Source organism: Oncorhynchus mykiss, chromosome 11 (assembly GCF_057628025.1).
Source record: "Oncorhynchus mykiss isolate SJ-2025 chromosome 11, ASM5762802v1, whole genome shotgun sequence".
NCBI lineage: Eukaryota > Metazoa > Chordata > Actinopteri > Salmoniformes > Salmonidae > Oncorhynchus > Oncorhynchus mykiss.
In genome coordinates, this window is record NC_143032.1 from 36,946,899 (window position 1) to 36,959,589 (window position 12,691).

Sequence of the window (12,691 nt, forward strand, 5' to 3'; positions counted from 1 at the left end):
TGATGTTGCTTCCAGAGGCAGTTTGAAACCCGGTAGTGAGTGTTGCAACCAAGGACAGACGATTTGCACTATGTGCTTCAGCACTTGGCGGTCCCGTTCTGTGAGATGTGTGGCCTACCACTTTGTGGCTGTGCCGTTGTTGCTCCTAGACTTTTCCATTTCACAATAACAGCACTTACAGTTGACTGGGGAAGCTCTAGCAGGGCATACATTTGACGATCTGACTTGATAAAAAGGTGGCATCCTATGACGGTGCCATGTTTATAGTCACTGAGCTCTTCAGTAAGGCCATTCTACTGAATGTTGGTCTATGGAGATTGCATTGCTGTGTGCTCAAATTTACACACCGGTCAGTAACGGGTGTGGCTGAAATAGCCGAATCCATTCATTTGAAGGGGTGTCCACATACCTTTGTATATATAGTGTATTTCGTTGTCTAGAAAATGTTTTTCTTGCTTTAGCTAAATTTGACTACATGGTGTTTTCTAGAAAAGATGCAGGGTAAGCACAGAGTCATTTGTAGAAAACAAGAGTTCTCCGTTTATTTTTTCCAGCGGCAACATACATATGTCAACAACAGTACAGACTCACAACTTTAAATTGATTTGCACACGTCGCAGTTTGAAATGTCCAAATTAAAAATACAACACAACTATGAAAAATGGCATACACTCAAATCACACTCAAAACCTAGAAAAAATATAAAACATTAACAGTACTATGTTTTTAATCATCTTAATTCGGACAAGTACCATTCAGAGAACAAAACATTGAACACAACTGAGCAGACAAATAAAACTTGAACCATACTTTTTTAAATAGAAGAAATACGTCATTTCGTCATGCAGAAGATGTAACATTAAATAATAAATCAAACAAAAAGAATATATATTTCTGTATATAGCTCTCTTTTTAAAATGTTCAAGTCAAAGCACTTCCATTTCTTACACAGGGAAAAACTCAAATCATAAAAAAAAATAACAGAACCCACAATGCTTTCATAGCTGCCATCTTGTTTTATGGCCTTCATCGAAAACATTTAAATCTCAGCAACATCTTTTTGGCACATAAAATACGTGCATAATGGCAGTAGCATTTTGCATTATAAAAAGTGCAGCTCTTTCTCCATTTAAAATAAAACAAAACATTCTGTGCACCGACGTAGTTGGGAGAGGGCATCGATGTCTCCCGAAACCGGCATGAGGCAAGCGGTTGTACCAGGGTTTCAGTCCTACTGCTGCTGCAGCATGCTCTTGATTGTCTTGTTGGTCGATTCGTCATTCAAATGCTTGGTTGTGTACCTGCGAGAGACAGATGAATAGACAGACCAGACAGAGCGATCAGTGCCAGGATCTGTGAATGTAACACGACTGCTCTTGCAGAGAGTGTGAGAAAGCCTTGATGACAGTATCACAGCTCTGACTTTGATTTCCAGTCTGGCGTTCTCCCCTTAGAGACAGATGTGCAATCCCAGAAAGACAGAAAGAAAGAGAAAAGAGGGCTGGAGGCTTTGACCCAGGAGTGACCTCACGTGACTGGAAGAGAGTGACTGAGCGTGCCCGAAGGACCTGATGATGTGATGTGCAGATGTGGTTAACACGAAAATGGCGGTGTCAGCTGCGAACAGCTGCGAGAGCGTGAGCCACTTAGATTTAAGAAGAGGGCAGGGCACCGGGGCTCAAAGAAATGTAATTCTCTCTGATCTTCAATAATCTAAAACTGTGGGATTCCACATTTAACACAAACAACATATTATTTTAATACCTCTTAACGTGTTGAAAAAAAAAAACAGAATAATGAAGGAAAAGTGGCCAAATATGGCTGTATATAGTAAGTATGCTACTGTCTGTTAAAGTGTGAGAAGAAAAAGGTTGCAACAGTATTCTGTAAAACATATTCTCTGTTAAAGAAAAGCATTGTTCAGCTATAGACAAAGTGGGCCTTACCTGAGAGCGTTTAAAAGGCCTTCTACGCTGTTGGGCGGTTGATCTCGGAGGACCTTGATGCACCCTTTCATCTGTGAAGCAGAAAACACCATGTTGAGATGAATCAGTGTTGTGCTTGTGTGTGGCCAATCCTCTGGGACTGGGAGCCTTGCGGACATAGCTCCACCCTGCACTCACATCAATCTTGGAAGACTTGGAGAAGGCTCCGACAGGATGCACATAGTCATAGAGGATGATGACGCCAACCATGACGCGCAGGCAGAAAGAAACCGTCTCCTCACTGGTGAAGCGGCTACGGTATTCCCTGGAAACACAGAAAGGCAATGAGATTGCTGATCAGGGATAATGTTTTCCCTGTCCATATAATAGGAAGTCCAATCAAAAACGCATCTTTTGACCAATGGGTCAAATAATATGCTAATGGTCCAAACCTCATGTCTCTATCATAATCCGTTCAAAGTTATGAGTTTTTACCCTTGTAGGATGTCCAAAATTAGGGTGACTAAATCAATGGAGGCCAGAAAAAGAAAAAATTAAGGTTAACTGAGGACATAAAACAATATAAAGGTAAGATAGATATTGATTTTGAGACATGACATGTAGTATTTTCATATTTTAGTGTACACTTTCATATTAATGCAAAATTCCTGTTGTTGTTTTGAAGATTTCTCACAAAAACAAGCGTATCTCATTTTGCTATTTACAACCCACAAAAACAACTTTGCAGATGACCACCACAACATGAAAAATCCTAAAGGTTGCTGCTCAGAGCTCTGTGATTATTATCGGATGTATTAGGTTATGAAATCCAACTTTTTTTTTTAGATATAATGTTAATGATATGTTAGAGAAAGACAACACTGAACAATTCAGAACATGAACAATCATATTTGTCTAAGTAACATTTATTTTCTAACATAAAGATGTGAAATTTCATCACCAAAGTACATTTTTCACCCGCTCTGTGCAGAGTGGATGGACACCCTACACCAGGGTTCCCCAACTGGCGGGAAATTGTATTTGTCCCCTCAAGTTTTTTGTGGGACATACAATATTGTAAAAACATTAGCAAATCAGCTCGAATCAGGTGTTGGAACCAGTTCAGGGAACAGAACCGAAAAACGAAAAGTACAACATTTAACATTCTGTTAAAATGGAACATATTTCAAGTTAAACTGTAGTTTGTTTGTATCCTGTTTAGTGAATAATTACGGTGAGTATTAATGGAGTTTGGGCCAAAAGATAGTGGATTTTTATTTGTACTTCATGTAATGTAACAAAATGGTCTAAATTGGTGAAGTGAAATGAAAAAAATTACTTCTTTCAAAAAAATAAAAAACAGAAAAGTGGTGCGTGCAGATGTGGTCACCTCCTTTGCTATTAAGCCCCGAAATAAGATCTGGTGCAACCAATTACCTTCAGAAGTCACATAATTAGTTAAATAAAGTCCAACTGTGTGCAATCTAAGTGTCACATGATCTGAGTATATATTCACCTGTCATGAAAGGCCCCAGAGTCTGCAACACCACTAAGCAAGGGGCACCAACAAGCAAGCGGCACCATGAAGACCAAGGAGCTCTCCAAACAGGTCAGGGACAAAGTTGTGGAGAAGTACAGATCAGGGTTGGGTTATAAAAAAATATCAGAAACTTTGAACATCCCACGGAACACCATTAAATCCATTATAAAAAAAATGGAAAGAATATGGCACCACAACAAACCTGCCAAGAGAGGGCCGCCCACCAAAACTCACAGACCAGGCAAGGAGGGCATTAATCAGAGAAAACAAAGAGACCAAAGATAACCCTGAAGAGCTGCAAAGCTTCACAGCAGAGATTGGAGTACCTGTCCATAGGACCACTTTAAGCCGTACACTCCACAGAGCTGGGCTTTACAGAAGAGTGGCCAGAAAAAAATAAGCAAACATGTTTGGTGTTCGCCAAAAGGCATGTGGGAGACTCCCCAAACATATGGAAGAAGGTACTCTGGTCAGATGAGACTAAAATTTTGCTTTTTGGCCATCAAGGAAAACGCTATGTCTGGCGCAAACCCAACACCTCTCATCACCCCGAGAACACCATCCCTGTGGGGATGTTTTTCATTAGCAGGGCCTTGGAAACTGGTCAGAATTGAAGGATTGATGGATTCTTGAGGGAAATATGTTTCAGTCTTCCAGAGATTTGAGACTGGGACAGCGGTTCACCTTCCAGCAGGACAATGACCCTAAGCATACTGCTAAAGCAACACTCAAGTACACCAGAAGAAACCCATCCAACTTGAAGGAGCTGGAGCAGTTTTGCCTTGAAGAATGGGCAAAAATCCCAGTGGCTAGATGTGCCAAGCTTATAGAGACATACCCCAAGAGACTTGCAGCTCTAATCAATGCAAAAAGTGTCTCTATAAAGTGTTGACCTTAGGGGGTGAATAGTTATGCACGTTCAAGTTCTGTTTTTTTGTCTTATTTCTTGTTTGTTTCACAAAATATTTTGCATCTTCAAAGTGGTAGGCATGCTGTGTAAATCAAATAATTTAAAACTATTTTAATTCCAGGTTGTAAGGCAACAAAATAGGAAAAATGCCAAGGGAGTGAATACTTTCGCAAGCCACTATGATAATTTGGAAAGGTTGACCTAGTCAGACAAGAGGACATTTCCTAGGATCAAAGAGCAGAGTCAGGCCCAGAATGAAGATTCTCTCTTAAGCTTTTGGGTCTCAATTCCTTATTTTAAAGAGGTTGCAATAGCAATTTTCTTTTTGACAATGGGAACCGGTTAATACTGTTATTTATTGTTACGGGATAATTTTTTTCTTTCCCCTAAGAGGGGCTTTGATAGGCTCTTTGTTGTGTTTTTTGGTGGAACTGAAAAAAATGTCCGGAACATAAAATAACGTTATTAAAAGGTTCCCATGCTTTGAAAAGAATGGTTCTGTTACTGAACAGTATGGATCACTTTCCTTACCTGTTCTGATTCTGTTCCTAAAAATGTTTTGTTCTTTTACGTTTGTTCCCTAAACCGGTTCCAACCCCTGGCTCCACTTTATTTTCAGCAAACTTAACATGTGTAAATATTTGTATGAACATAAGATTCAACAACTGAGACATAAACTGAACAAGTTCCATAGACATGTGACTAACAGAAATGGAATAACGTGTCCCTGAACAAAGGGGGGGTCAAAATCAAAAGTAACAGGCAGTATCTGGAATGGCCACAAGCTGCATTAAGTAATGCAGTGCATCTCCTCCTCATGGACTGCACCAGATTTGCCAGTTCTTGCTGTGAGATGTTACCCCATTCTTCCACCAAGGCACCTGCAAGTTCCTGAACATTTCTGGGGGGAATGGCACTAGCCCTCACCCTCCGATCCAACAGGACCCAGACGTGCTTAATGGGATTGAGATCCAGGCTCTTCGCCAGCCATGGCAGAACACTGACATTCCAGTTTTCTAGGAAATCACGCACAGAACAAGCAGTATGGCTGGTGGCATTGTCATGCTGGAGGGTCATGTCAGGATGAGCCTAGAGGAAGGGTACCACATGAGGGAGCTGGATGTCTTCCCTGTAACGCACAGCATTGAGATTGCCTGCAATGACAACAAGCTCAGTCCGATGATGCTGTGACACACCGCCCCAGACCATGACGGACCCTCCACCTCCAAATCGATCCCGCTCCAGAGTACAGGCCTCGGTGTAACGTTCATTCCTTTCGACGATAAACGCAAATCCGATCATCACCCCTGGTGAGACAAAACCACAACTCGTCAGTGAAGAGCACTTTTTGCCCGTCCTGTCTGGTCCAGCGACGGTGGGTTTGTTGCCAGTGATGTCTGGTGAAGACCTGCCTTACAACAGGCCTACAAGCCCTCAGTCCAGCCCCTCTCAGCCTATTGTGGACAGTCTGAGCACTGATGGAGGGATTGCGTTCTTGGTGTAACTCGGGCAGTTATTGCCATCCTGTACCTGTCCCGCAGGTGTGATGTTCGGATGTACCGATCCTGTGCAGGTGTTGTTACACGTGGTCAACTGCGAGGATAATCAGCTGTCCATCCTGTCTCCCTGTAGCGCTGTCTTATGCGTCCCACAGTACAGACATTGCAATTTATTGCCCTGGCTACATCTGCAGTCCTCATGCCTCCTTGCAGCATGCCTAAGGTATGTTCACGCAGATGAGCAGGGACACTGGACATCTTTCTTTTGGTGTTTTTCAGAGTCAGTAGAAAGGCCTCTTTAGTGTCCTATGTTTTCATAACTATGACCTTAATTGCCTACTGTCTGTAAGCTGTTAGTGTCTTAACGACCGTTCCACAGGTGCATGTTCATTAATTGTTTATGGTTCATTGAACAAGCATGGGAAACAGTGTTTAAACCCATTACAATGAAAATCTGTGAAGTTATTTGGATTTTTACTACTTTTACTACTTTGAAAGACAGGGTCCTGAAAAAGGGACATTTCTTTTTTTATGTGATCGTATACAAATGTGTGATCGTATACAAAAGTTTATGTGATCGTATACAAATGTAAGGAAGGTTTGAAATGATATTTTTTTTGTTAAATATTATATTATAATTCAAATTCTATGTAATTATGTTCCGGTCTCCTGATCATCCGCTCAATAAAAACAATTTTAAAAAACGGCCTGTGGCTGAGTCTAGTTGATGATCCCTGCCTTATACCATTGTCCTTATGATCTTAAAGGCAAAACCGATCATAGATCAGCACTCCTCCTCTGAGAAACTAAGAATATGGGCCCAGATCCACGATTCCGCAGACATTGACATTGTCTTGATTTAGTAAGGAAGTGGATGGGATCACTTACGGCGTTTCCAACATGACTTTGCACACACTCGCCATCGTGCTTAAGCAGTCTGTCGTGTTCTCGATGGGCAAGTTCTTATTCTAGGCCAACAGAAAGAGAGACGGGATGTTTTTTTTCTACAGTAAACCACATTGTTGCATTGGTCACTTCAATTATTGATGGGCAATGTGTCAGATATTACGGTTGTTAAGTAAGGAAGCTGTTGAAACCACTTTCGATGGGATCTTACCTCTGAGACAAACTTTGTCGTGCCGTCGCTTAACGTCTTCAACATGGGCGTGGCATCGGCGTAGAACAGAGATATCCGATTGGCCAGCTCGTTATTGACTTCTTTCTCCCCCTCTGTCTGAAAAACCAAGGAACAGTTCATCAATGTTGTCACTTTACAAACATTGAATATTATGGAGAAAGTAGACGCTGGTAGAGAAATACTGTATATTCAGTAACGGTAAGGAGAAGATTTTTCTGCCTTAAAGACAGAACCTTTATTCTCTAATGCAGAATAATATGAATAATCCTCTGGGACGTCAAGACGTGTCACATAAAAAAAGTATCACATTTGAATAAGAACTAATATCTGTTCTGGTGGAAAATACAAGTGTTGTGTCTTTGTATAAAATGTCTGAGCGATTCCAGTAGACAGTGCCTGAATGCTGAGAATTAAGTAATGCTCCTCTGTACTGCTGGGCTGGAGAAAGTTTTCAGTGCCTGTCTATGGATAGACAGCGTCCCAAATGGCTCTCCATTCCCTACATAATGCACTTCTTTTGACCAGATCCCCATGGGCCCTGATCAAAACTAGTGCACTTTATAGGGAATGAAGTTGTGTCATTTGAGACGTAGTGACGGGCTCTAGCAGTGACAGGTCTGGGAACACTTGTTAATGGCAAAGTCACATAGGGGGAATAAAGCTACAGATACATATAGTGAACAAAAATATAAACGCATGTTGCGTACTAAATGATTATACGAAGTTACAGTTCATATAAGGAAATCAGTCAATAGAAATACATTCATTAGGCCTTAATCTATGGATTTCACATGAATGGGCAGGGACGCAGCCAATCAGGAGTTTTCCCCCACGAAAGTGCTTTTTTACAGACAGAAATACTCCTTGTCCGGATGTGGTCCTGGTCTGGCATGGTTACACTTGGTCTGGTTGGACGTACTGCCAAATTCTCCAAAACGACATTGGAGGCGGATTATGGTAGAGAATTTAACATTAAATTCTCTGGCAACAGCTCTGGTGGACATTCCGCAGTCAGCATGACAATTGCACACTCCCTCAACTTGAGACATCTGTCATTGTGTTGTGTGACAAAACTTCACATTTTAGAGTGACCTTTTACAGTCCCCAGCACAGGTGCACCTGTGTAATGATCATGCTGTTTAATCTGCTTCTTGATATGCCACACCTGTCAGTTGGATGGATTATTTTAGCAAAAGAGAAATGCTCACTAACAGGGATGTAAACAAATGTGTGCACAACATTTTGAGAGAAATAAGCTTTTGGATGGAACATTTGAGATATATTATTTCAGCTCATGAAACATGGGACCAACATTTTACATGTTGAGTTTATATTTTTGTCCAGTATAGATAAAAAAAAAACCCAGGTGCGCGTCTCGAGAACACGGGGTAGATTGCGTTTACTTTATTCACTAAAGAACTACTGAAAAAATTCGGACCTTTCTCAGATGTCCTTGGTCCTATTGAAAATGGTATACTTGCTGTCATTTTGAAGTAGGGCTGTGAGGAGATAGGAGGCTGAATTGTCCTTTAGACACCTGCCATGCTATCGCAGGAAGACATCTCATCTGAATAATACAGCATTTCTAAAATATTCAAATATCAGGAGACAAAATACTGACCCCTGAGGTACATGGAGTTTAGAGATGATACAATTAACTTGTACTGCCTTTAAATGTATTTATGATAGACTTAGTGCAAGATCTACTCATGAAATAGTTATCATATAGCCCATAATGACCCCTTATAGCCTGTAATGTTAATGCAGGATGAACACTTGGCCCCCTGCTGAGCTTAATGAAGCAGGAAGAGGACTGGGGCACAGGGTCTGTCTGGGTGGTTTCCCTTAACACCAGTGTATCCCAGAGGGTCTGTGGTGCAGACCCCAAACTGTTCTCAGATCACGTTCAAACTGTTCCACTGAGGCCTGTGAGTCCCAGAGGGACTGAGGACATGCTACTGATCTCAGATCATGTATATGGTGCATGTCGCTCCGCTCCGCCACCTGTGCTCCAGTGAGCGCCTCAAACTCCCTTTGAGTCCCCAGTGGCTCAAGTAAACTATTTTCAGACACGTTGCATACGCACAAAGGCTGACATATTGTGCGTTTGTTGACGGACAATCATCTTCGTTGTCCAAAAATCGCTGACTTAATCTGTCATTTTCGGACACCAAATATCTGTGGCCACAGCCTCAGGGGTAAAGGACCATCAGCCCCTCAGATTAGAGTTCAGTAGTCAGCTCACCGGTGTATTGTTGATCCGCATGCGGCTCAAAGTTCTCCTGTAATAGCTGAAGTCATTCTGGATGGCAGGGTTAGTCATCTGCAACACACGGATTAACATGTACATTACAAACAGAAAACTCTCAGGACTTTCTGTGTGTGTGTGTATTTCTGAAGTTAGAACAACACACAGCATGCGACAGCAGATGTCCAGCTCTCTGAAATAGTCCATCATGACAGGATGTTTAAGCAAATGTATCTGCAAAGGCAGATACATTGCTAGGGATGGATATGGAATGAAAAGGACATCGATAGGATTGAATCTTCTATTTATTTATATCCCTTCATATTTCCTCGCCTGTCCTTTATAATAGGACACATTTATTTTCAACTGTCAATGAATGAAATACTTGTTAGTTCCCTTTAGCAGTGCGGCAGTGGTTCAATATGTTTGGAAGTATGAAAGAAGTGTCAACAACACTAAGGATGATAAGAGGCTACTGGAGACGCTCTTCTTATACAGATAGTGGAGGTTAGCGATTACAATACAGACATGAGATGGTGCTCCTTTACTACTGGGACCACCAGACAAAGGGAGGATAGCGGTCAGAGGTCACAGGTCAGGCCATGAGGTGACACTCTGATATAGGGGGGAGGGAAGGGGTAGCTAGTGCCCCTATGTGATTAGCTATAGAACATTGGTGACATTCTGTGATTTGGCAACAGAACCTCAAATCTTACTTTGTCGAGTAGGCACACTCCATCTTAAATCTCTAGAGGCAATCGACGCAAACAAAGAAGCGCGGCTGCCCTGCTTCCTTCCACAAAGACGATCCTTAGACCTTGCCTTGAGTGGAGCTTACCTTTAATAAACCACTGGCCAATCAGTGGGCCCCATCCAGCACATACACCTCCTGCTCCTCCAATGTGCTGAGACGCCTCCCTAATTACCCCTAGCAACACGCTATTAACCCTGGCCAGCACGAGAAGCAGGGTAATCCCACCACAATAGATTGGTACCTAGTGCCAATGGCTAGTGCCATGCCAGCCCATTTCACCAGTGAGTGGCATTAAAAACACGACAGGCGGGTAGGCGGGTGGGTGTTCTAACTAGGTCAATGCCTGTCATCGGCGTATGGGGAGTGAAAAATGTATGAATGGTGCCTGGCATGACACCTTGCACCCCCTTACTTTCACGCTTTTAGTGCCCATGCAGGATATGGGGGTACCAGGCAGGAGGGCTAGTTAATTGGGGCATCGTGACGGAGTGCCTGGGGGTGTCAGGATGCTAGTTTGAGTAGAAGTGTGTGTGTGTGTGTGTGTGTGTGTGTGTGTGTATGTGTGTGTGTGTGTGTGTGTGTATGCGTGTGTGTATGCGTGTGTGTGTATGCGCGTGTGTGTGTGTGTATGCGCGTGTGTGTGTGTGTATGCGCGTGTGGGTGTGTGTATGCGCGTGTGTGTGTGTGTGTACATTTCACTCTGACGCCTTGCGAGCTGGATGAAAACTCATTTGATTATATCTGACGTCCATATATTAAGGACTCCCTGACACATTTGCTAGACTATTTGGCCAGGCGATTGTAAGTGGAGGATCTGTCTGTAAGTCAAACAAATAGGCAATCTGTGGGTTTCTACTAGAGGTCGACCGATTATGATTTTTCAACGCCGATACCGATAATTGGAGTACCAAAAAAGCCGATACCGATAAATACCGATTTTTTTTTTTAAATCGGCCAATTTTTAAAATGTATTTATTTGTAATTATGACAATTACAACAATACTGAATGAACACTTATTTTAACTTAATATAATACATCAATAAAATCAATTTAGCCTCAAATACAGTGCCTTGCGAAAGTATTCGGCCCCCTTGAACTTTGCGACCTTTTGCCACATTTCAGGCTTCAAACATAAAGATATAAAACTGTATTTTTTTGTGAAGAATCAACAACAAGTGGGACACAATCATGAAGTGGAACGACATTTATTGGATATTTCAAACTTTTTTAACAAATCAAAAACTGAAAAATTGGGCGTGCAAAATTATTCAGCCCCCTTAAGTTAATACTTTGTAGAGCCACCTTTTGCTGCGATTACAGCTGTAAGTCGCTTGGGGTATGTCTCTATCAGTTTTGCACATCGAAAGACTGAAATTTTTTCCCATTCCTCCTTGCAAAACAGCTCGAGCTCAGTGAGGTTGGATGGAGAGCATTTGTGAACAGCAGTTTTCAGTTCTTTCCACAGATTCTCGATTGGATTCAGGTCTGGACTTTGACTTGGCCATTCTAACACCTGGATATGTTTATTTTTGAACCATTTCCATTGTAGATTTTGCTTTATGTTTTGGATCATTGTCTTGTTGGAAGACAAATCTCCGTCCCAGTCTCAGGTCTTTTGCAGACTCCATCAGGTTTTCTTCCAGAATGGTCCTGTATTTGGCTCCATCCATCTTCCCATCAATTTTAACCATCTTCCCTGTCCCTGCTGAAGAAAAGCAGGCCCAAACCATGATGCTGCCACCACCATGTTTGACAGTGGGGATGGTGTGTTCAGGGTGATGAGCTGTGTTGCTTTTACGCCAAACATAACATCTTGCATTGTTGCCAAAAAGTTACATTTTGGTTTCATCTGACCAGAGCACCTTCTTCCACATGTTTGGTGTGTCTCCCAGGTGGCTTGTGGCAAACTTTAAACAACACTTTTTATAAATATCTTTAAGAAATGGCTTTCTTCTTGCCACTCTTCCATAAAGGCCAGATTTGTGCAATATACGACTGATTGTTGTCCTATGGACAGAGTCTCCCACCTCAGCTGTAGATCTCTGCAGTTCATCCAGAGTGATCATGGGCCTCTTGGCTGCATCTCTGATCAGTCTTCTCCTTGTATGAGCTGAAAGTTTAGAGGGACGGCCAGGTCTTGGTAGATTTGCAGTGGTCTGATACTCCTTCCATTTCAATATTATCGCTTGCACAGTGCTCCTTGGGATGTTTAAAGCTTGGGAAATCTTTTTGTATCCAAATCCGGCTTCACAACAGTATCTCGGACCTGCCTGGTGTGTTCCTTGTTCTTCATGATGCTCTCTGCGCTTTTAACGGACCTCTGAGACTATCACAGTGCAGGTGCATTTATACGGAGACTTGATTACACACAGGTGGATTGTATTTATCATCATTAGTCATTTAGGTCAACATTGGATCATTCAGAGATCCTCACTGAACTTCTGGAGAGAGTTTGCTGCACTGAAAGTAAAGGGGCTGACTAATTTTGCACGCCCAATTTTTAAGTTTTTGATTTGTTAAAAAAGTTTGAAATATCCAATAAATGTCGTTCCACTTCATGATTGTGTCCCACTTGTTGTTGATTCTTCACAAAAAAATACAGTTTTATATCTTTATGTTTGAAGCCTGAAATGTGGCAAAAGGTCGCAAAGTTCAAGGGGGCCGAATACTTTCGCA

General features: G+C 42.0%; 1 protein-coding gene across 2 annotated transcripts in view; it reads right to left on the reverse strand.

Annotated features, from left to right (window-relative positions):
* Positions 1-516: 516 nt before the first annotated feature.
* The window catches only part of LOC110535642 (CYFIP-related Rac1 interactor B), a 57,569-nt gene continuing 45,394 nt past the window's right edge, over positions 517-12,691 (reverse strand). The window contains exons 7-12 of one of the 2 annotated variants that reach the window (XM_021620755.3): positions 9,258-9,335; positions 6,992-7,108; positions 6,763-6,842; positions 2,124-2,250; positions 1,947-2,017; positions 517-1,301 (exon numbers count right to left, since the gene is read on the reverse strand). In XM_021620755.3, the coding sequence (XP_021476430.1) occupies positions 1,232-1,301; positions 1,947-2,017; positions 2,124-2,250; positions 6,763-6,842; positions 6,992-7,108; positions 9,258-9,335 (543 nt within the window). In that variant the 3' untranslated portion in view covers positions 517-1,231. The remainder of the gene's footprint in view (positions 1,302-1,946; positions 2,018-2,123; positions 2,251-6,762; positions 6,843-6,991; positions 7,109-9,257; positions 9,336-12,691) is intronic. The other variant, XM_036935372.2, reaches the window with a different exon arrangement.